At 38.0% G+C, this 25148-nt stretch overlaps 1 protein-coding gene across 1 annotated transcript in view; it reads left to right on the forward strand.

Moving 5' to 3' along the window:
• Positions 1-25148, forward strand: part of KLHL14 (kelch like family member 14) — a 98133-nt gene that overhangs the window by 20456 nt on the left and 52529 nt on the right. The window contains exon 3 of the mRNA XM_032245389.1: positions 10972-11093. Coding sequence (XP_032101280.1) covers positions 10972-11093 — 122 coding nt within the window. The remainder of the gene's footprint in view (positions 1-10971; positions 11094-25148) is intronic.

Below are 25148 nucleotides of genomic sequence, written 5' to 3' on the forward strand. Positions count from 1 at the left end.
ACACACACACACACACACACACACACACACACACACACACACACACGATGCCATGTCTCAGCACAGATCATTGAATCAGAATCCCTGAGAAATTCTTATAGCTTATAAAAGCTCCCCCAGCCCACATTGGGAACCACCACAATAGCCTGGGATTTTTAAGAAGGCACATTTTAAGTGAGCAGTTTTAAATGAAATATTTAGTAAATAATTTCAAAGTGTGTAGATATGGCAAAACTAATGAAAGTCCTCTGTTGCACTGATGACTGAAGTTTGGTAAACGTTATACTCTATCATGGTAGTCTGCCATTCTGTGAGGCAACACTAGACCTAAAGAACAAAAATAAGCAGAGACATCCAAAGAAAAATGACGAATGTGATAATGTAGCAAGAGAAAGACTTGATTGTTTGGACATGCTCAAGCAGAGATAAAAAGTAGAGTGTCTGGGGCAGTACATAGTAAAAATAACAGCTTAGGTTTGGGAGTTGGTTGATATGAAGGTCCTTTCCCCAGTATATGGCTCTCTAACTTCCACCTTGTGGTTCAGAAATGTCACTTTTTCCTTTTCCCCAGTTGCCTTTTGACACCTCCACCCCCACTGATTGAACCTCGAAACAAGTAAGGGGAAAAAAGGGTATAAAGAATCTATAACATCTTCCTAGATAGTGGGATTACAAGTGACTTTTAGTCTTCCGACCTATTCCTTCTTTTTTGTTGTTGTTATTTGTTTTGTTTTGTCTTTGAGATGGAGTCTTGCTCTGTCACCCAGGCTGGAGTCAGTACAGTGATGTGTTCTCAGTCCATGGCAACCTCCACCTCCCGGGTTCAAGCATTTCTCCTCCCTCCCCTTTTTGAGTAGCTGGGATTATAGGTGCACGCCACAATGCCCAGCTAATTTTTGAATTTTTAGTAGAGACAGGGTTTCACCATGTTGGCCAAACTGATCTCGAACTGCTGACCTCAAGTGATCTGTCCACCTTGACCTCCCAAACTGCTGGGGTTACAGGCATGAGATACTACACCAGGCCCTAGTCCTTCTTTTTTGCATCATATCTTTATGTATACAACAAGCATTTATTGAGCACCTACTATGTACTAAGTTCTTTTTGCTTTTAAGTATAGTCAGAGTTTTTTTTTCAGTGAGCATGTATTATCTTTATGATACGATCAAACAAATTTTAAAGTTACTTCCATCTTAGGAAAACTAAATATTGCACATGACTGATCATTCTCCAGTCACCACACAGCCAGACTCCGTGTCGGATGAAGAGGGGGAGGGGGCAAAGTCAGACTCGGACAAGTGAGATTTTCAGCCACACCTGAAAGCCACAGAAGAGCTGTGTGAGAAAACCCTGGAGACGATTCCTGTGTGAAATGGAGGAAATGAAACCCATCCTGCAGCACTGGAAAAGGTGCCCAAGCCCCTTTTCCTCTAGTCTTTTATCCGTTAAATGGGGATAATGATACTTTGTGTTTACCTACCTCAGAGAGGCATTATCAGGTCTATTTAAAGCCTCTTCTGATGAAAGCTGCTGTGTAATTACCAAGAACAGCTATGATAAAGAAACCTAAATACAACAGCAAATCAGCTGGAACAAACTCTCAAGGGAGTTTACTTCTCTGGAAAATTTTAAGAGAAGGGTAGCAGCTCTCCAGGGGGAGTTTTGGGTAGCATTCTGGCTAGAAGTTTAGGGAAGGCTAGCTGACTTTCAAAGCCTCCTTCTGGCCAGGTCAGTGACGTGGAGAGGAGGGATCTACCTCAGTTTACTTCTTCCCCATGATCTGAGCAGTTTCTGTCTGAAATCCCCCTTTCACATTTTTCCAGATCTGGACTCATAAACTCTTATAACCCTCAAATGTAATTCCAGGAAAACATTTACTGATAGGAGAAAAAAAGAGAAAAAGGGAAGAGAGGTTATGATAGGTAATTGGGAATTCAATGGTTTTTAAGAAGAGGACTGATGTAGTTGATTATTAATGTTTGGCTTTGCTAAAATTCATTTGACAAAATATGTAGTGTAGATTAAATGAGGATTGGGGCCCAGAAAGCAGGGCCACCACTTTTCAATAGCTTAAGGGAGAACCAACCCAGCTGAATCCAGCTGATGGCAGCTCAGCTGGAATGAAGAGAAAGATTTAAGAAACGTTACAACTCTAGAAACTGTAGAATACAGCAAGAAAATGGAAGAGTCAAGGATACCATGAAATTTGGTGACTTGGATATCATAAGATTTGGTGACTACCTTAACAGAGGCAGCTCACAGCAAAGAGAGTAAGTAGATTATATTTATGAATGAGATCTAGGTCAATATCATTGTAGGAAGTTCAGTGGTTTTACATTTTTGTTAAACGTGCTTATGCAATCAACATTCTGGCTATTTATATGCAGTGTAACATATGGTATCTGCAAGGCTTTTAAGCAGTAAAAATTCCAAAATTCCAAAGATGAATTTTCAAATGAGTACTTGGTAAAGTTAATAATTCCACATAAAAATACTAGCTATTATTTATCAATTTTGAAATATATAAATGTTTTATTCCTATGTAACCCAGATTTCAGCTGGAGGCTTAACAGATCTGGTAAAGAAATTGCTACAAACCCCTATAGTACTATGGCGTGTAGAAAACCAAAACTATTTTGCTATAGTCTAAATGTTTGGGTCTGCTCCTCAAAAATTCATACCTTGAAACCCTAATCAACCAATTAGATAGTATTTGGATATGGGACCTTTGGGAGGTAATTAGGTGAAGAGGGTGGAGCCCTCATGATGGAATTAGTGGCTTTATGAGAAGAGACAAGAGAGCACATGTGTGTGCGCGCGCGAACGCGCGCTCTCTCTCTCTCTCTCTCATTGCCCCCCTCACCATGTGAGAACAGAAACAGGAAGTGGGCCCTGACTAGGAACAGAATCTGCTGGCACTCTGATCTTGCACTTTTCAGCCTCCAAAACTATGAAAAATAATTTTTTGTTGTTCAAGCCACACAGTCTATGGTATTTTTGTAAATCTTTGGAGCTTGTGTTTTCCTGGCCTTTACTACCTCCCAAATCAATCCCATACATTTCTGCTGCACATTCAGATTTGAAACTGCCCATTTCCTGTTTTTATGCAATACTAAGTTATCATGAGTTTAGTGAAGTCCACTGAAATTGGGAGGACATGGGAAAGAGTCAAAACTTCTTTTCATTTTCCATAGCCTCTTCCTACTGCATTATGTTGCAAGTATCAATATTTCCACCTTCAGTATGCAGAGACATTAGTCTTTCAAGGTGTCAGCAGCACAAAAGGCCTTTCATTCTCTGGAGGGACTGGCTTTTCAAGGTGGTTTTGGTTACAAGCAGAATGCATTTATTTTCCTGTTACCCCCAGGTGACTTTATTTAACCCTTACAACATTCTTGTAAGAGGATACCATTATTCCCACTTTACAGATAAAGCAACTGAGGCTTAGAACCAGCCCAAGGAGATAAACGTAAGACAAGGCAGAGGATTTAAATCCAGGTCTGAAGGCTCTTAACTCGAAATTAACTTGGCTTCTGAAACATGGAATAATGATTATGTATTCTGGATCACTTTGCTACTTCAAAACTGCTTTTTTTTTTTAAATCAAATATTTATGTTTCAAAAACATACACTCCCAAAGACCCTGTGTAGAGAATTAAAGTAACAATCCCAGTGATTTAGTATTTTGGAAAGAATGAGTTAACATAATTAACATATCAAAACAACTGAAGTATAGCTCTTTATCATCTTTAAGTAATAAAATTTGTTTGGGGACATAGGCCACCTGCTTGTCTGCAAATTACGTAAAGAAACAGATAATACTGATGATGAGGAGGGTGAGGATGAGGAGAATAATGTCGATAACTATGAAGATGATGATGATGATGGTGGTAATAATAAGCATTTATTTAGCACTGTTTTAAATACTTTACATACATTATGTCTTTTAATTCTGATAATTTAAGATACCTATGCCTTAGGTCTTGTTAGTGTTATCCCTATTTTATAAATAATGCTAAAAAGGGGCAAAGAGACCTGGCACGGTGGCTCACATCTGTAATCCTAGCACTTTGGGCGGCTGAGGCCAGAGGATCACTTAAGGTCCGGAGTTAGACACCAGCCTGGTCAACACGGTGAAACCCTGTCTCCACCAAAAAAAAAAAAAAAAAAAAAAAAAATAGTAGGAAATCATCTCTTGGCCACGAGAGGCAGAGGTTGCAGTGAATTGAGATCACACCACTACACCAGCCTGGGCAACAGAGCCCAGGCTTTCAAACAAACAAACAAAAAATACCCGAGGAGCAAAAAGGCCAGCCCAAGTTCACTTAGAACAGCTGAAACCAGGCATTTCACCTTAGCTAAGAGGTGTACACCCGTAACAACTAGACTACTCTGACTCAAAGATTGTGATGGCTTTCACAGATGTCTCCACTAGGGTGGAATTAAGTACCATGATGAACAGGGAATTTACTCCTCCTGTTTCATTATTACTCCAATCCTTAGGGCACCACCTGGAACATAGTACGAACTCAGCTAACAATTAACAATTGCTAACTGTAAACGAATTGTCTAAATCAGTAGAGGACAAAAATGTTAAAAAATAATCATGCATAGCTGTTTAAAATATCTTAATTAGAAGACATATAGGATAGGAAAAACTTGGCTTGAAAACACCTGTTTTTTTGTTTTTGTTTTTTTTCAAAAAGAGCTATATTAATAATCAGCTAGAAGGTGAACAGGGACCCAACACTGCACTGTGACTGCTAAAAGACTACTGTGATTTTAGAAAGCATTAAAACTGGTATTTTAGTTTTCTTTAGTCCATGGCCTGTTAGGAACTGGGCCGCAGAGCAGGAGTTGAGTGGCGGGAGAGGGAGTGAAGCTCCATCTGTATTTACAGCTGTTCCCCATCGTTCGCATTACCACCTGAGCTCCACCTCCTGTCAGATTAGTGGCAGCATCAGATTCTCATATGAGCGCAAATCCTATTGTGAACTGCCCATGTGAGGGTTCTAGCCTGCGGGCCCTCTATGAGAATCCAATACCTGATGATCTGTCACTGTCTCCCATCACTCCCAGATTTAGCACTGTTTTAAATACTTTACACATATTGTTTAAATACTTTACATATATAGTTGCAGGAAAACAAGCTCAGGCCTCCCACTGATTCTACATTATGGTAAGTTGTATTATTATTTTATTTTTATTTATTTATTATACTTTAAGTTCTGGAGTACTTGTGCAGAACATGCAGGTTCGTTACATAGGTATACATGTGCCATGCATTCATCACCCCGTCATCTACATTAGGTATTTCTCCTAATGCTATCCCTCCCCAATTTCCTCACCCACTGCTATCCCACCCCTAGCCCCCCACCCCCCAACAGGCCCCAGTATGTGATGTTCCCCTCCCTGTATCCCTGTGTTCTCATTGTTCAACACCCACTTATGAGTGAGAACATGCGGTGTTTGGTTTTCTGTTCTTGTGTCAGTTTGCTGAGAATGATGGCTTCCAGATTCATCCATGTCACTGCAAAGGACATGAACTCATCCTTTCTTATGGCTGCATAGTACTCCATGTTGTATATGTGCCACATTTTCTTTATCCAGTCTATGATTGGTGGGCATTTGGGTTGGTTCCAAGTCTTTACTACTGTGAACAGTGCCACAATAAATATACGTGTGGATGTGTCTTTATAATAGAATGATTTATAATCCTTTGGGAATATACCCAGTAATGGGATTGCTGGGTCAAATGGTATTTCTATTTCTAGATCCTTGAGGAATTGCCACACTGTCTTCCACATTGGGTGAACTAATTTACACTCCCACCAACAGTGTAAAAGCATTCCTATTTCTCCACATCCTCTCCAGCATCTGTTGTCTCCAGATTTTTTAATAATTGCCATTCTAACTGGCGTGAGATTGTATCTCAATGTGGTTTTGACTTGCGTTTCTCTAATGGCCAGTGATGATGAGCATTTTTTCATATGTTTCTTGGCCGCATAAATGCCTTCTTTTGAAAAGTGTCTATTCATATCCTTTGCTCGCTTTTTGATAGGGTTGTTTTTTTCTTGTAATTTAAGTTCTTTGTAGATTCTGGATATTAGCCCTTTGTCCGACAGGTAGATTGCAAAAATTTTTTCCCATTCTGTTGGTTGCCGGTTCACTCTAATGATTGTTTCTTTTGCTGTGCAGAAGCTCTTAAGTTTAATTAGATCCCATTTGTCTATTTTGGCTTTTGTTGCCATTGCTTTTGGTGTTTTAGTCATGAAGTTCTTGCCCATGCCTATGTCCTGAATGGTATTGCCTAGGTTTTCTTCTAGGGTTTTTATGGTATTAGGTCTTATGTTTAAATCTTTACTCTACCTGGAGTTAATTTTTGTATAAGGTGTAAGGAAGGGATCCAGTTTCAGATATTACAATGTAATAATAATAGAAATATAATAATAGAAATAAAGTGCACAATAAATGTAATGCATTTGAATCATCTCCAGATCATCCCCCTGGTCCATGGAAAAATTGTCTTCCACAAAACCAGTCCCTGGTGCCAAAAAGATTGAGGACCACTGCTCTAGAAACCCTACATAGGTTTTTCAGCTCAGCATAAGAGGAAAAATACATATCTAACTCAACAGTCCAACAACTTTTAACAACAGAGTGTATTTGAAAACCTAAGATTCATTTCAAATTTCTAAATAGATAAGAATAATAACTTACTAAAAAAACTGTTAGAAGGATTTCTACATTATGTAGGGGACTATACCAAGTCAGTGGCCACAAGTCTGGCTGAATGTTAGAGTCAACTGGAAGTCTGTGAAATAGTATTGATTTTTAAAGTCTCATCCTATTGAGTCATAATCTCTGGGAGTTGAGAACTGAGAATCTATACCAAGAATCTAAAATTTCTAATCCCCTCAGTTGATCCTGGTAACTTGCTAGGCCTGGGAATCACGGAATTAGATTGCCTCAAAGTTCTCTTCTAATTCTAGGAATTAATGATTCTTAGAACATTGCAGAATATCTTCTTTTATAAATGAGAATTATTTGTTTCCTATAAAATGAATCTTGTCTAAATGTGCATTGGTAGTTATAAAGTGTCAGCATATTAGGTGATTTCTTAAATAGGTTAAAAGTTTTTAGCAATCTAGTTCATGAAAACTTTTCTCATGTATCATGGAAAGCAAAACTTTATCTGGCCTGTTTCCCAATTATTGAAGTTCCAAATCACTGAAATATAAATAAATGAGATTTTACAGTACTTAGAACACCAGTATGATGAAAAATTTGTTTACACCAGGAGGTTTAGGTCATCCTTCAATCATTCATCCCAGGAACCAAAGTATGTATGCACGCCAGCACTCATGCATACAGACGCACATACACGCCCAAATGTGACACATGGTAAATGTTGGGCAGTTACTGAGATGGAACAAAGGAGACCTTCAGATTTCATCGCCTTTGCAACCTTACATTTTTCTACGCAAGAATCAAGGAACTCAAATCAAAGAAATTCAAATATTATTAACCATGATATACTCAGCTTTTGGTTTACATTCCTTGTCTTTTCAATACATACTTTGGTCTGGGTTGGGTAAAATGAAGAGTGGAAGGAGTGTTTTAAAATAATAAAAGGTATGAAGATAACATATTAATTTTGGATAAATTGGTTTCCTATGTAAAGAGCTTCTAAAAAGTATACTATGTTGCCACGAGAAGAAGCCCTAGTGATTGCAATGAGGCTGCATTTATAAATTTTGACTAATCTAAAATTAAACCTGTAAAGCTCTGCTGGAATTATTTGGAAAAGAATAATTCAAACCACCTTCAGCACGGTTAGTTCAGCTTCTCTTAATTTTACTTTTCTAGTTCACAGGTGTCTTTTCTTATGGTGTTTTCCAATTGAAGTTCACATACATCAAATGAATAGTATGATAATCAGAAGTTCAATATTCAATATGCATTCATTATTATGTGTTGTTATTGTCATTGTCACGATTATAATTGCACATTGTAAAAAGAATGGAAGCTTTTCCACAGGAATTATTCATGTGTATTACTTTCTAGGAGTAATTGAATAGTTGACACTGCATTTATATCAAAGTAAAATATGTGATAGTTATTCTCATTTGTATTATTCTTAAGTAATAATAAATGCAAAGTGATCTCTATTAGGTACCTTTATTTGGATTCAGAAATCTTCATAGTTTTCTGTAATGTCCAAGTGTGTATCTTCTTATAATAGCTATGGAAACTTTCTCTTTTCTCTGTAAAATGGAGAGTTATACCTACCACATTGAGCTGTCTTGAGAGTCAGTGGAGAAAATAGTGAGAAAACCACTCAAAATGCATTTTGTTACTTGATGTGTTCTTTCCTCTGTATGATCCAACTTCTTACATGTTTCATCTTGTTTTGGGTTTCTGTGTGGTTCACCTTTCACAAAGTAGAGCTTGCTTCAGCCTCCCAAGTAACTGGGATTACAGGTGTGTGCCACCACACCCAGCTAATTTTTTTTTTTTTTTTTTTTTTTTTTTAGATGTGTTTCGTTCTTGTCGTCCAGGCTGGAGTCCAATGGCGCAATCTTGGCTCATTGCAACCTCTGCCTCCCGGGTTCAAGCAATTCTCTTGTCTCAGCCTCTCCAGTACCTGGGATTACAAGAGCCCACCATTACACTCCAGCTAATTTTTGTATTTTTAGTAGAGCTGGGGTTTCACCAAGTTGGTCAGGCTGGTCTCAAACTCCTGACCTCAGGTGATCTGCCTGCCTCGGCCTCCCAAAGTACTGGGATTACAGGCATGAGCCACCACACTGGGCCCCATTAAACATATTTTGTAAGCAGTGAATTTATTTATATATTAAAACATATTTAATTATGTTGCTTTTGTCACAACCACCACTTCAATGAGTTCTTTCCTCTGTGCCTGTCCTATTGATACTAATCTATTCCCATCTGCAGCCTGGCAGCATGTAGACAAGTGATGTTAGGACAGTCACAGAATCGTGACCTCCAGTTGAACAGGTCTGTCTACACATGGTAATTTGCAGCAACCTAAAAAGAGTATTTGTTTTCATTTTGACTTCTCTTACACACATAGAGTGGTTGATTATTTGGACTAAAAACTACTATAAGAAAAAATGGTCATATATCAGCTCTGTGGCCATGCTTTTGGGAGATTACATAGCATGTGAATTTTGTATGTATTTTTTCCAAATGAAAGAGAGGAAAACACACTGATTTTTCTTAACCCCCTCTTGCAAAAACACCCCAGTCACTGAAATCCTCCAAGTATGGGGCTCTTTGATGTTGTATTGTTTTATTTGTCAACTACTAATCTATAAGGCATAGGGGTACAGTTTGAAGGTACTTCAAATTCAAAGAGGTTGGGTTTATTTGTTTTCCTTTTGGCTCAACTATATCCACAGAGTGGCAAAATTAACATTGCAAGCTGCTATCACATTACTCGTTCCTCTGTAAGTATAGCTCCCTCTATCGATGAGTGTCTAATATATGCAATTCTCCAGAAGGTATTTTTTCCCACTGAGGCATAATACAATGCATTCAATGGCACCAGAATTTCATCAAAGGAATTCTCTTGTTCCCTTCCTTCACATGGCGATGTCATTAAATGCATTAACTCTCTGAATGTTAGGTTCTTAACCAACAAACAGTGCTTCTCCACAAGGGCATACTTCACCAAACATTCTTGAATCAGAACGAGCTGAATATGTAATCACAGATTGAGAGCCACACTGTGGCTTGTGATCATCACTACGAGGAATCCTTTTGTATTTATTGACTTTTTTCCTTCAATCATTGTTGTTCCGTTTCTTCCACCACCACCTTGAGCCTTTCAGGTACAAGAAAAGTTCAATTATATGTAAAGTGACTGTTAAATCAGCAGGCCCTTTGTGGGGGTCTGGGCCTCCTCTCTCTGCTTCAATCGCAAGTGTGCTCAATCCATTACTGTTCCTGAGGATTGTACATCCATCAGGTCGAGTGTGCCGGCCAGGGTGCATCTTACAGCTTTTACTGCATATGAGACGTTGCAGGCCTTTCTCAGGAACTGCCAGGCGGACTGGGAATCACAGTCACGGTTAATAGCAGCGAATTGCCAGCTCTTGATGGGTGGGTAGTCACTCCTTTCAGTGGTTGCCCCCTGGGGGAGAAGGTAGAAAAACAGAGGGAGGGAATTAGAGTGACTTTGCACAGTTGAGCAGGTTCATGCCGCTGGATCAGTGGCAAGCACTGGCAGGGCTCCACTCTGGGGAGGCTCACAACAACATCACAGTCTCATTTTTACCAATTGGTGCTGCTATATTGCCAGTGGTGCACAGGGGGAGAGCAAAGGGGAGGGCGAGCTGGGATTGGGGGAAGGGGAAGAAGGCAGAAGTCTAAGCTAAATTAAACCAACAAACAAACAAAAAAATTCATATTTAAACTGGTTAACCCACCCCAGTTAGCCCTGTGCTACTAATTGTATCAAACTGGTATTTGAAGTTCCCTGGGTGATTAAAGAGTTGGCTCACAAACTCCCTGCATAACCTTAATTTTTTCAAGGTTCTTTGAGTGGGGAATAGCTTATAATAATGATTTTGACTAATACGATTTCTGACATGCAACTTTAATGCTTAACCTTAGTACAACTCCAGAGCATTTCATGTGTACTCAGCTGTAAAGAGTGATGATTTAAAGGGATAATATAAGAAAAAGGTCGTTCTAGAATGAACCTCTAACAAATTGCATAAAGGGAGCTTATTATTCTATGAGTATGGGGATGTGCAGCTCTTCTGATCATTTTTCTGCTTGGTTCAAAAAAATTGTTGAGACACGAATGGGAGAAGAAACAGGAAAAAAATGAAATAGATATCTGCAAGCAACGAACATTCTTTTGATGGTTATGATTTTGTTGCCACTAAAAAGACTCTACAATAATGTGGTTATTCATCTCCTCTTTTGTTTTGGGTGAAGAATTCGCTCTAACAAGAAAATGCTGTTATTGGTTGGAGGGCTGCCTCCTGGACCGGACCGGCTCCCCAGCAATTTGGTTCAGTATTACGACGATGAAAAGAAGACGTGGAAAATACTCACAAGTGAGTGCATTATTTATTTATTCACTCACCTATTTATTTCAGGTTAGAGCTGTCTTGATGAATTTGAAAACATAGTTAATCAAATTAGACATTTTATTGATTTGTTCCCCTTTGGAGGTTTGTTTATGTATCACAGGAGATTTAGAGTAAAAGACTAAATTAACATTGCAGAGGTGGCCAACTGGTAGTCAAATAGGCCTCTCCCAAAATCACTGTCCTTGTTTATGTTTCTGTGTGTGCTGCAGTGGACGATGTGGGGGAGGAGCAAAGATCTTCTGCCCCAAATTCTTCTGTTCTTTTTGTTGTTGTTGATTGAAAAGCCAAAGGTTGGTTTACAGCACTCACTAGTAAATTTTCTCTCATCAGAATAGTTGTTTAGCTCATTGTCTCTGTAACTAACATTCATTTTGCTTTTTAGGCATTTTTGCTCGTTAATATTTAGTCTGTGGAACTGGGTGTTGAGAGAAATGTCCCCTTATACTGCTGCATAGTTTGAATGGACAGATATATTTGTGACCTATTCCAGCTGCATGAAATTGTGCTTGCAAACTTCTACCCAGGGTTCTTCTCTTCCCCTTCTTAAAGGGTGATTGTGTTTTACAGCAAGCCTCTTGCCTTGGGCACTGAGATTTGGAACTTATTGTTATATCGGTTATGATTCCCAATCGGACTCACTCATGGAATCAAAAATCATCGTTTCTTGAGTGCAGCAGGCTGTGTGCACCAGTCCCCTTGTGGACACAGTGGCTGCACTGGTCAATAAAACTAAATTTTAACTGTCAAAATTGCCCAGAGCTATATAGATAAAATAATAAATGAGCAATTTTGATCCATAAATCAAAGCCATACATTTAAAACCAACAAAAGTGAAAGTTAGATTTTCTTATTGCATGTGTCTTCAAAAGTTATGTATTTTATCATGTTTATTTTTCAAAAATCATTTCCTTTCCTCTTCCTGAGAACCCTTTAAAATAATAAAAGCTGGACAGCAGTTTACCCATAAGGGCAGAAGACGCGGAGAGACATGTTAGGTGGTGCTTGAAATAATACGTTGCGGAGCTGGCGTCCCCCAGCGAAACCTGCAGTAGCACTGTCCGGGAACTGCAACAAGAAAGCTCCCTGGACACCAATGCGCTATGGCTGTAGTGAAGAAGTAGTGGAATAGTAGCAGTGAGCTTAGGAGAAGAAAGAAAAATAAGTTAGTGATGTCTTAAAATGGTTTCCTTTTGACAAAAATATCATTAATAGTGGTTTAAACATCTGAGTGAGTGGTCAAGCTGAATTTTAAGGGTTTGTCAGAAACTAAAGCTAAAGCAAAACCAAGGAATTCATTATTTGATACTTAACCAATAGCAAAAGCCTGCATAAAAGGAAACATGGAGACTAGGAGGAGGAGAGAGAAAAGAGGAAGGATAAAAATTCTCAGAGAGAGATGACAGAGAGATAATACACCTAACTAGCAAATGATATTCATTCATAAATCCATTTGTTTTCCCAAATACACCAAGCTAGGTTCAGTGTTTTAATTGATTGATGCCCTTCAGTAAAGACAAAAAGATTAATTAAAGCATTGTTAACAATACCTTGGAAAAGTCTTATGGGCATTTTAAACCTTGCTCAAAGATAGGTTGATTATCAAACATTGTCCATACTGGGACATTTTCAAGCTTGAAGGGGGAATCTATTAATCATGCCAGGACAACAGGTATAGACTGGCACATATGATCACCTTACTTCAAGTTTTCACATTGCCCGATTTAACTCCCTGCTTGGAGGGATGTCGGAAGAAAACATGAACTTTGAATCAGACAGACCTGATTGCAAACCTAGATCCAGGACCTTGAGCAAATCATATAAATATTTGGAGTCATGGTTTCTTCATTTTGTGAGAGTCACTGTAGAGTTTTTAAAATAAAATTGTGTTTATAAATCACCTAGCACATAGAATGTACTCAACAAATTACAGGTACTATTGCTATTACTGTAACATCACTATCAACATTAGCATAAGAACTGTACCTTTATACCTAGAGGCATTGGTCAATCGATTCAAGCTCTCCATGCAGACATACCACTTCAATACACTGCCCCGGAGTAGGGAGCATATTCTCCATAGTTTTCATATGTTAGATTTAATAATCTATAGACTAAGAAGTAAAGAGAAAGGGTATCTATTGACTCTATTTATTAGATTTGAAAATGAATGAAATACATTAGTGTGCATATGTGTAAAGTTCTTATAATGGGAACATATGTAAAGATCTTGAACCCTTTTTTCTATACTCAGACATATGGCTTTAAAATAAATGTTCACTTAACAATGTTCATTTCACTGGAACTTGTACTTAAAAATATATCGTTTATTACCTGCTAGGCTATGACTACATGACCCCAAGTGAAGGCATATTTTTTACATTTGCTGAAGAAATGCAAAAAGTTTACCTAGATAATGTCTGCTGTTTTTTATATTAAGATATCTTATTCTGCAAAACTGAAAAGGACAATTGACAGATTGCCATGCTTTGGGCCATAATAAATAATAAATGAAGAAATGTTTCTCATCAGAATACCCAGATTCTCCCCAAATCTTATAAAACCTAAGGGACTGGAGAACTTTCCACTGCCATTCTTTTGCCCCACAAGAAATACTAAACTCTTTTGTCGGGGAGGTAAGGATAACAGTTAAAGGCAGGAGACAGTCCCCTGGTTTGGGGTCTACTTATTTACTGAATAACTTTCTCCACGCGAACTAACAAATTAACTAGCAGATACCTAAAAGGTGAGGGTAGTGGAGTTTCTGAATCTCAGCATACTTTGCCTACTTATGTTGAGCAAACATTTCTCAGTGTGCCTTACAGACATGTTCCTCTTAGAAAGATGCCATCCTACAGGCAGGTCCACATAGACTCACTCATGGGAGCCACTCCATTTACACACCTTATATCACAGAATAATTAAGAGGAAGGCTAGTTTTCTTTAGATCTTATTCTGTTATGTTATTTATATTTCAGAAATACGATGTAAGGGATGAACTTAAGTAATAGTGAGTTGAATGGAGTGAAGGAGAATAGGACTGAAAAAGTGGGTCTACATAACAGAAACAAAATAACATTCAAATAGTCAGCCAATCAGTTGTTTGGCCTACCCAAATAGTAAAGGAAACAATTATTCTCACCAAAAAGATTGTTTTAGTAACATGCTGGCACAGACTGCATGTTTATCTTCCTTTTTGGAAATGTCATTTCATATATCATTATAAAAACTGATTATTAGAAAAAAAAAACCCTCTGTCAGAAAAGTATTGAGAAATAACATGTAAAAATGACTGCAAAGTCTTTTTGTAAATGTGAAGTGTTAAGTAATAACATTCTAAGTTTGGCATTATTGTTCCCTCGCCTGATGATAAGAGGGGAGTTGAGATGCACTTTTGTTCATCTTCATTTTTCAGCACTGCTTTTCTTGCATCTCTCACTGCTGCACGCAGTCTCCCGTTTCATCTTAACTTATTAGAAAGCAGTACAGGAGACATGAATACTAAAACGGCCAATGCAAAAATCATGCCTCTTGCACTTTGCAGGCCCTAAATCCTCTGTGCAAAGATTAAACAGAACAATTCCTGGGGCTACTGTGTACTTTTGATAACAGATTTCTTATATATCAAAGTTTTTATGAAGTCCAGATGTAGAGATCCCTTTTATTTCTCCCCATGGGACAGCATTGAAGAGCTCTCCATTCCATTTTTATTCCCTGTGGGCCAATTTCTTTACTGATGGGCAAGGTATTTTCCAGGAACTGGCATCTTTTTTCCAACATTTCAAATAAGAGATTCTATTATATTAGATGCTTTTTAGTTGCCTTTTGTGAGCAACAACAGAAAAAAGGGGACTCTGAAATATAGATTTATCCTTCCATGTACCAATGATGACTTATTTTGAATAGCATTAGAATGAAAATTATGGAGCTAAGTAGAAAGGCGTGTTCCTTCTCTTCATCACTCTTAGTTACCTTTGTTAAAGGTAGAGGAAATGCCTTTTGTTCCTCTCCCCTTCTGTTGATTTAAAACTCTTTTCTCTTCTTTGTAGTGCAAGGATTTGGGAATTTTCTACTGTTCAGTCACAGAGAATAAAGGAAGCTTTTGGGTAGTGGTTTCCCAGGTTGTCTTCTCTGGCCCGTGGACAACATTTAACTTGATCCCATCCACATGTGAGGGGTCCTGTGTCTGGTTGTCATTTATTTCTCTAAGAGGAGTCACAAAGATCAGAAAGCTGGTGAATTCTTCATACTTTTGAAAAAATGTACTTTCTATAAATGGTGAAGGAATAGTAATGAGAAAACAAAGCTTATATAAGACATTGAACTTTGGTCCCAAATGATAAATATAGGTTTGGTCATATTCAATATCCAAGCAATGCAGAATGGCTTAGCTGTTGATTATTCATGGAATAATTAATAAACCTGCATGTTGATACATTCAAATGGACATCTTTCCTTGGCCCTTCTGTCTCTTGATTTTAGTTCACTTCTGTTCCCTGAGGATATAATGGGAGGAAAGTCAAATTAGTCAAAACCTAATAATCATTTATCATTATTTGTTTTGAAGAAAAAAAAAAGTAAATTCAATTAAGGGTTTTGTACCTGTGGGTTTCCTTTATTCATATTATCTTTATTACCAAGAACTAAAACCCACAAACCATTTAATTTAATGTAATTTCTAGACAGGTAGGTAGAGTTCGTAGACACTACATTTCTCATTGCAGGAGAACTTTAGAAAACAATGAGGTACTTCTGAATGACTCTGAAAATGCCTAGGAATAATTTAGACTTATTTACAGACCTCATGCCTTCATGTAATAAGCAATTATTGCATACACACTCTGTGTTGGATGGTAGGATAGAACATGCATAAGCTAATCTCTCCTCTCAATAACCTAAGGAAGTAATTATAACACAGGGTGCTAAGAGATACATAGATAAGTCCGAGGGTGCTATGGGAACACAAAAAGGAGCCCCTAATGTAAACATGAGAGGTTAGGAAAGCTTTCCTAAAAGTGACCATCTGTAACTCTGAAAAAATGGGTAGGAATTACTTAGGCAAAAGGTAGATTGGGAAAGTACTTTAGTAAAACCACCCAGTATTGAGAATGCCAAAAGGCAGGAGGGAGTATAGTGTCTTTTGGCAACTGAAATCAATTTGTGTATCTATAGGAAAGTCTGAAGTTGGACTAGTAAGTGATGGGGCTGCAGAATTAACCAATAACTGTATCACATGGAGACTATTTCAAGGAATTATCAAAACAGGTTTAAGAATTACGAATGGCAAATTGGGATACCTCTCTAATTTTTGTTTTCAGTGTTTCTGAAAACACAGTGACCTAAATATTATATACAATATCACAGTAGTTGATCTCTCTTAGCCTGGAATTTTTTGTTTCAGTTCGTGAAGCAATCGTTTCCATGGCTTTGGACAAAGAAGAAGGAGAGACAATTGTGTTTGGACTTTTAAAATATGTTAGCATATAATTTTACCTTCAATGAGCTCAATCCTAATTTGAGATACATGGCTGCACATTGCTATATATCTTGAATTATTTGCTACTGTGTATTAATGCACCAGTGCATTAGTGGATTTTTCATAGATTTTTAAGAAAATATGTGTGGTAGTCATGCCAAATACTGTATTTCAAGGAAGTTGGGTACCTAGAAAAACTGGTTGACCTTCTTTGGCCATCTCTCATTTATTTCTGACTTATACCTCTCTTGAAAATAGCAATTATTTTTCCTCCGTAGAACATCATGTGTACAAATAATTCTGACACCTTCTTTACCCACAAGCTATGGTATTTGCTACTGAGTCTGAAATGAAGGAGGTATGAATCACGTGGGCTGTTTAAGTTTGCTGTATGTTATTCCTAGGCAAATTACAGACTATGTCTGGCAAACCATTGAATGTAAGTACTGAAAGATTAAATGATCTCCATGCCCAGCCCTCTAATTTTACACACTCATTTCATTCATTTAACAAACACAATTGGCATCTCCTATGTAACAGAGATTGTGCTAAGCACAGATGATACTATGCTGACCAAAACAAATATCACCATGTTAATAGTTTAGAGAGGGAAACCAGCATTAATAAATAATCTCAGTTAGCAATATATAATAAGAAAATATGATAGTACTCTGAGGGAAGAGTATAAAATATATAAGATTTGGCAATGGAGAGTCCTGATCTAATCTAGGAGTCACGGGGAATATTACAAAAAAAGTGGCATTTGCACTGACAACTGAAGGATGAGAAGGAGTTAGGCAGTGCTCAGGTGAAGATGTGAGATAAGATTGCTACAGGTTACTTGACAGTAAAGGCAAAGATGCTACAAAAAGAAGGTGCATGGTTGAACTCAAAGAGTGAGGGGGAAACACGTAGGAGATGTGGCTAAAGACACCAGCAGAGACCAGGCCGGACAGGAACTTCTATGGTAGGTTCAAATTTTTTTATTTTGGCTTTTACTATAAGTGATGCAAAGAGAGGAGATGCTATGCCCAGAGTTACACAGTGATTTAATGGCAGTGTAAGGAATAGAAGAACACTGGTCTCTGTATTTCCGTCCAACTGTGCTTCTCCAGATCTCACACCAATTCATCTCACCAAAAACTGCCATTACTCAAAGAGTCCAAGCAGATGAATGGGGTTTAATCTGTGCTGACCCATTTCACCCGTGAAAATCTAAATGGAACCAATGTTTGGCATAGTACCATGTTCACAGAATAGAGCTAGAATAGGCTAATTGAAATAATAACCTATTCTTAGAGGTCAATAATGTAATATTGGTTTATGGATTAAACTGCAAATTATAATGTGTAAGTGACAAAATTTGCATTTAAGATTACGGACAGGCCACAATTCACTGCAACTTTTTGACATTTTAACTGTCTCTTGGAAGAAACATAGTGTCAAAAATGAAACAGCATGTGCATGTGCGCACACACACATCTTTACAGACATCTTTAGAGACAGACAGATCTGAATTGAAACACACACAAGATATTTGTTGACTGTGTGATGTTGGGAAACTGCTTACTCTCTGATCTTTTAATCTCATCTGCAAATTGAGGATAATTATACTCACCTCACAGGGTTATTCTGAGAATTAAATAAGATAATACAAATAAATGTCCAGGCTCAGGATCTGAAATAGAGTTGTTCCTCAATACATTTTTATTCTATATTAGTTGACTTTGCATTATTTTTTAACCAAATAAAGAAAACCAAAATATTGAATCTTATCTAATGCTCATCTAAAGTTTGAGAAAGAAGACACACTTCGACTCGGAATGAAATCTCAATGTCTAGCATGAAGTTTGTGTCTATCAGTCAAGATAAGCTAGATTATGCTGCGGTAATAAACAACCCCCCCACAAAAGTCCTAGGAGCTTAAACTTACAAAACAAAATTATTTCTTACTTATTCTACATATCCAACACAGGCTGATAGAGGGCATCTGCTCCACAGAGTCATTCAGGGGTCCAGGCATACGGGGGCTCCATCTTGACATGCATTTCCACCATTGATGCAACAAGGAGAAGAGCTGCAGTGGTGATTAAAAGTGACATATATCATTTCTTCTCAGTCACAGAACCACATCCCATTTCAGGAAGCAGGAAAGTGCAAGCTCACCAGGGTTCAGAAGGAGGAAAACCAGAGAATTTTCAAACAATGCAATGTGACTAGCATAATTATCCTGCTAGACATCACATACTCCATGTAAACTTCTGCTGTACTCAAAGCACTCTCACCTTTCCTCCAAGGAAAAATCACCCAAAATCAAGTCCATTGTGGAGGATCTCAGGGTAAGAAGAATAGTCATCCCAACGTCAAGCTGATTTGAGACTCCTCTTGACATGGAATGAATAAACTAGAGACAAATTATCTGGTCCCTCACACATAATGTACCATAATGGAAAAGGGACAGGATCACCCCAGTAAACACTTTCATTTGGAAAGAGTGTTAGCAAGTTAGCAGTTCTACCAAATAGACATTTTGAAGGGCACCTATCCAAGAGGTGGGTTGTGTTCTTTGATTAGGATCCTGCCCAATTCTGTTCATTATTTCTTGTTCCCCCATGGCTCTTGCTTCTCCCTATGGGAGATCCTTCTTTTTCCATTATCTTCATGAGTCATGTCTGAAGTGACCCTGATGAATATACTCTTCCTGAATGGAAGAGTTTTCTACGTACATTCCATGTCTGTAAACATTTTTTTTTTAAGACAGATTTTCACACTTGTCGCCTAGGCTGAAGTGCAGTGGCATGATCATGGCTCACTGCAACCTCTCCCTCTCGGGTTCAAGTGATTCTCCTGCCTTAGCCTCCCGAGTAGCTGGGATTACAGGCACCCACCACCACACCTGGCTAATTTTTTTTGTTTTTAGTAAAGATGGGGTTTTGCCATGTTGGGCAGGCTGGTCTAGAACTCCTGACCTCAGGTGATCCATCCGCCTCGGCCTCCCAAAATGCTGGGATTGCAGGCGTGAGCCACTGCACCCAGCCATCTGTAAACATTTAGAGAACCATAGCAGTTTTAGATATCAAATTATCAACAGCTGCTTTGACTCAAGACTGGCAGTTCTTTTGGCAATTAACTCTCAAGAAAACTGTTTTCTTATGTTTCCAGCTACTCCAATGCCAGTGACCATGTCATATTTCTTTTCTGATAAACTTCTCAGATTGCTTTTCCTTTGTTTTCTTGCCCCCTTCTCTCTCTCTTATCTCTCTTTATCTCTGTCTCTCTCGCTCTCACACACACACAGACACACACACACACGCAAACACACACACCACTCTCTAATAGTCTCTTTATTTCTGTATCGTAAGACTTAAATTGGAAAGTTTGCTTTTTACTATTTTCTCTGAATTAGAACTTACTGGTGGTTGTCTTGGCCTTAATTGAAACTTTCTTCTAAGACATTCTAACTCAGTGAAAGCACTGTGAAAGTCACACCTTTAATTTTTTCTCTTTCATTAACCTGAGTTTTAACTTATTAGATGAAACTGAAAAACACCACATCTTCCAAGGCTACACAGCCCCAGATTTCTGGACTCTATTTCCTTTCAATACTGCTCATAAATGGGCCAGTTTTTTTCTGAGATCATCTCTTTTTTGCAGATCTTGCCAAGTGCAGCCAACAGCAACCAACACATACAATCAACATTCTGTTTTCAGCAGCTTCCCTTGGAGGTGGAAGTTCATTAAATAACTGATTGGCCTTCCAAGTAAGAGCAAATAACAGTTGTTCCAACTGATTTTCCTCACCATGGTATGCATTTCCGTCTTTCCATTCTTCCATCTCAGTTTCTTTATCAGCCGCTGGACCTTCTTGGCACCTTTATCAGTCAGGTTAGGCAGTGACAACAATCCCCAAATGTTAGTGGTTTATGAAAGTAGAGAGTTATTTCTTTTCATGTCATATGTTTATGGCAGGTTAACTGGGAGTCTGTTCCATGTCTTTTCATTCTGGTTCTCAGGTTGACAGACTCCACTATTTGACATATCACCATATTCATGACAGGGGAGAGGAAATGCCACAGGGCAGACTCTTGAAGTATCTGCCCTGAATAACATTGTGTATCAGCAAAAACAAATTGCTTGGACAAATCTAAGTTCAAAGTGGCTGGAAAAGTGCAGTCCTCCCAAAGTCTCAGAAGGTGTGTAATCAAAATATGTACTAGTCCCTAATGTTCACAACAGCACACCCTTATGCTCCCAAATATTTGTTTCACTCTTCTTGTCACGTGCAAAATAGTCTCACTTCTGTGAGGGGAAGTTATTAGTCAGAATACAATTGTTCCACATATCTTTCTGTCACTTCCTGCCTATGGACTATATTGTCAGGACTGATACCCATTACCAGGATATAAAGCCATTTCTTTTTTCTTTTTGTTTTTTTTGAAATGGAGTCTCTGTCACTCAGGCTGTAATGCAGTGGTGCAATCTCAGCTCACTGCAACCTCTGCCACCCAGGTTCAAGCAATTCTCCTGCCTCAACCTCCCAAGTAGATGGGACTACAGGCATGTGCCACCACACCCGACTAATTTTTGTGTTTTCAGGAGAGATGGGGTTTGCCATGTTGGCAAGGCTGGTCTCCAACTCCTGACCTCAGGTTATGTGCCTGCCTTGGCTTCCCAAAAGGCTGGGATTATAAGTGTGAGCTACCACACCTGGCCAAAACCATTCCTATTAAAGGGAAGTTTACAAAAACACTAAATATATTATGATCCATTTGGAGTGAATTTTTAAAAGTTTGATTTCCCTCAGTTTAATATGTCTGAGTTTATACAATTGTCATTGTTTCCAATATTATATGTAAACTATTATACATCTTTTGTTTCTAGTATTATATGTAAACTATTATACATCTAAAATATAGTTATGCAAATATGTGTATAGATATAAATTATATATATATAAATACGTACACATAGATCTCATAGAACAGGATGGTTTTCAACATTTGGAGAGACCACATTAAAAAAAACAGTTGAAATGGCTTTCTTTTTTTTCAATTTTTATTTTAGGTTTGGGGGTACATGTGAAGGTATGTTACATAGATAAACACATGTCATGATACATATTATTAAATCACCCAGGTAGGAAGCTCAATACCCAATAGCTATCTTTTCTGATCTTCTCCCTCCTCCCACCCTCCCCCTCAAGTAGACCCCGGTGTCTATTGTTTCCTTCCTTGTGTCCGTAAGTTCTTATCATTTAGTTCCCACTTATAAGGGAGAACATGCAGTATTTGGTTTTCTGTTCCGGCATTAGCTTGCTAAGGACGATAGCCCAAAATGACCTTCAACATGACAACAACAATGAAAAAAGAAAGATAATTTTGGTGAGCAATTATTATGTGTACATATCCCCATCAAAATAAAGAAGTAATGAAGGCAAAGTACAAATAAGTAAACTGTTTCTTTTCAAATCCATGAGATGACTCTATGGTGATATCATTAACTAAACCTACATTTCAGGAACAGCCAACCACTTAGAATTTTTGGTTTTGTGGAAAATACATAAATTGAGTTTACTGCTAGGGAATATGATTACTCTACAATCAAACCTTTCTATTCATTAAGTGCTTCTGATGGAGCAAAGAGCTATGCTGATACCTTAAGGACCTGGCCATATTTAGCTGGCATTAAGGATGGTTTTGTGAAGGGGAGTGCTGAGAAGACTCTCTCACACCTCTGTGTCTGGATATCAAGGCAGACGACCACTCCTCCCAGTGTGTTCTAATCATTAATCCTACTGACATGCCTGGTTTGGTCATTAAGTCTTAATTTATTTTTTTTAATTGAGATTGAATTCTAGTTATTTAGGTAGAACAATAATCTTTGTGAGTTTCAAAGACCAAAATGTTCCCACATTTTTATATTGAGAACTGCAAAGCACTTTCAGAAAACCCTACTGCTAAGGCAATGATGTATCACTTTCACTTTCATTATATGTTTTTAATCAGAGCGTGACTTCACACTAGACAAATCAATGCTTTATGCATGGTCTCACTTGTTTTTGCTAAAATCTTTTGACATGATTAATTTTACTTTAATGCCTTTGTCTTGTTGTAATGGTAAGGATGATGGGTATAAACCAGGCAAAAATACATGCTTTTCTATTATAATGCCTCTGAGCATTAAAAATATCTTAGATGAAGGGAAAAAAAAATCACAGGAGACTGGTCTGACTGGAATTAAATTTCTTGCTACCTGAACACAGAGTACATGAGATTTTTGTTTTAATGGTTCAGTCATTGTTTTTAGTTTTATTTTTGGTATTTTTATAGCAATTTATTCATCTATATGATTAGATCTGAAAAGGAGGAGAGAGATCGTAGCTCACAGATTTCTTGATCTCTTGTTGCTTTGCAGCTTTTACCTCCTTCACAGTATTAAGGGATCAAAACATTAACCAATTCTATAGGAGGTCTATCTCCAGCAGATCAAGGTGAAGCAGGCTATACTTCTCCATGGCGATCTCTGTCATTAGACATAAGCCAGTTTTTGGCGATACTGATTTTCCATCTAAAATAATTGAATATAGTAAATACCCTTTGTTCAAATTACAAAAAAGCAGTGATGTGCATGACTTTAAGATGAAAACAACAGACCATTCAACAAGTGAGACCTGCCTCATGTGCAGCTGCTGAAGTATCAATCCTACCATATTCTCTCTTCCTTTTTCCTTAATAAATTATGGAATTGCCTGTCAGTATTACAGGAGTGTGGCACCTTGTAATACAGGCTTTTCTATCTCTAATTCTACTTATTGAGATTTTCTAGGTGTAGTGAGTTGAATTGTGTCCCCATGAAAGGATATAAGTCCTTAACCCCAGTACCTGTGAATGTGACCTTATTTAGAAATAGGTTTTTTTGCAGACGAAATCAAGCTAAGATGAATCATATTGGATTAGGGTGCGTCCTAAAACCAATGATATTATGCCAATGACATATTTCTATTTTCTACCCAACCTGTCTGCTCACTTTGTCTCCTAAACAAATCCTATTATAATGTAAATATCATCTAGCGTAGGCCAATAGCGCTTTACACAGTTATTGAAATGTCCTATATCTTTGCAGTCTAAAATGGAAGTCACTAGCCCCATGTGACTGTTGTATGTGTTAAATATGGCTAGTATAACTGAGAAACTCAATTTCTAATTTTATTTTTTATAATGAATTTAAATTTAAGTAACCCCCTGTGGCAAGTGGCTTCTGTATGAACAGCACAGCTCTAGGTAGGAGAGAATACACATTCCCACAGGAGCACTGCCTGCCATCCTCACCCTGCTTCCCTACAGGCAAAGAAACAAATAGGTGACCTCTATGAAATAAGGGAAGTCAAAGAGCACCCAGTGGACCATGTGTGAGCCTCATTCTAGGTACTGGGGTTTCATCTTTTGGCTTCTCAGTTTCTTCTTCCACAAACTCCAACTTTTTAATCTAGGTTACCTGTAGGATTCGTTTCACAGGACTGCCATAACAAAGGACCACAAATTAAGTGGCTTAAAACAATGGAAATTCATTCTCTCACAGTCCTGCAAACTAGAAGTCTGAAATGAATGTGTCAGCAGGGCAGTGCTCTCGCCAAAGACTCTAGGGGAGAAGCTTCCTTCCTCCTGCCTAACTTCTGGTGGGTTCCAGCCTCCTTGTATTTCTCGATGACAGCTTCATCACTTCAGTCTCTGTCTTCACATGGGCTTCTTTCCTGTGTCACTCCTCTGTATCTCTGTGTCTAAATCTTTCTCTCCTTTCTCCTAAAAAGACTTTAATGCTTTTGTCTTGTAATGGTAAGAATGATGGGTATAAACCAGGCAAAAATGCATCCTTACCATTATAGCAAGACAAAAGTATTGGTTTTAGGGCCTACCCTAATCCAGTATGACTTCATTGTAACGATTTTATCTGCAAAGACTCTGTTTCCAAATAATATCATGCTGCCAGGTACTGGGAGTAAAAACTTGACATAACTTTTCGTGGAGACACAATTCAAGTCATTACACCTAGAGAAGGTCACACATAAGAAAAAGACATAACAATATTCTAAGCACTTCACTTGCATTTATTCATTTAATTCAGACATCAGCCCTCTACCACAGTAGGCAATATTATTTTTCTACTTAAGATGCAGAAACGGAGGCACAGAGACATTAAGTAATTTGCTCAAGGTCACACAGATGGTAAATGGCAGAGCCAAAATGTGCACCCAAATAAAGCTCCAGAGCCTGCAGTCTTTGCTGTTTCTCATTACTGTAGTTAACAACAGAGTGCATGTTGTAAAAACAGTCAAAGGTGAAGCAAGACTAGACAGGCTACTTCAGCATTTTATGCAGAATAAAATTGAACATGGTCTGCACAGATAGAATATACTAGTACCCTAAATTTACATGCATATTTGTTGAACCTTCTACTATCTTCTGTGTTATTAACTGAAGATTAAAGAAAGAATACAATATTGGATTATTTTCTAGGTGAAAATTATTTTAGAATGAGTCTATTGGTTC

The sequence above is a fragment of the Sapajus apella genome, unplaced genomic scaffold (genome assembly GCF_009761245.1).
Source record: "Sapajus apella isolate SASKATOON/1434 unplaced genomic scaffold, GSC_monkey_1.0 scaffold57, whole genome shotgun sequence".
Taxonomy (NCBI): domain Eukaryota; kingdom Metazoa; phylum Chordata; class Mammalia; order Primates; family Cebidae; genus Sapajus; species Sapajus apella.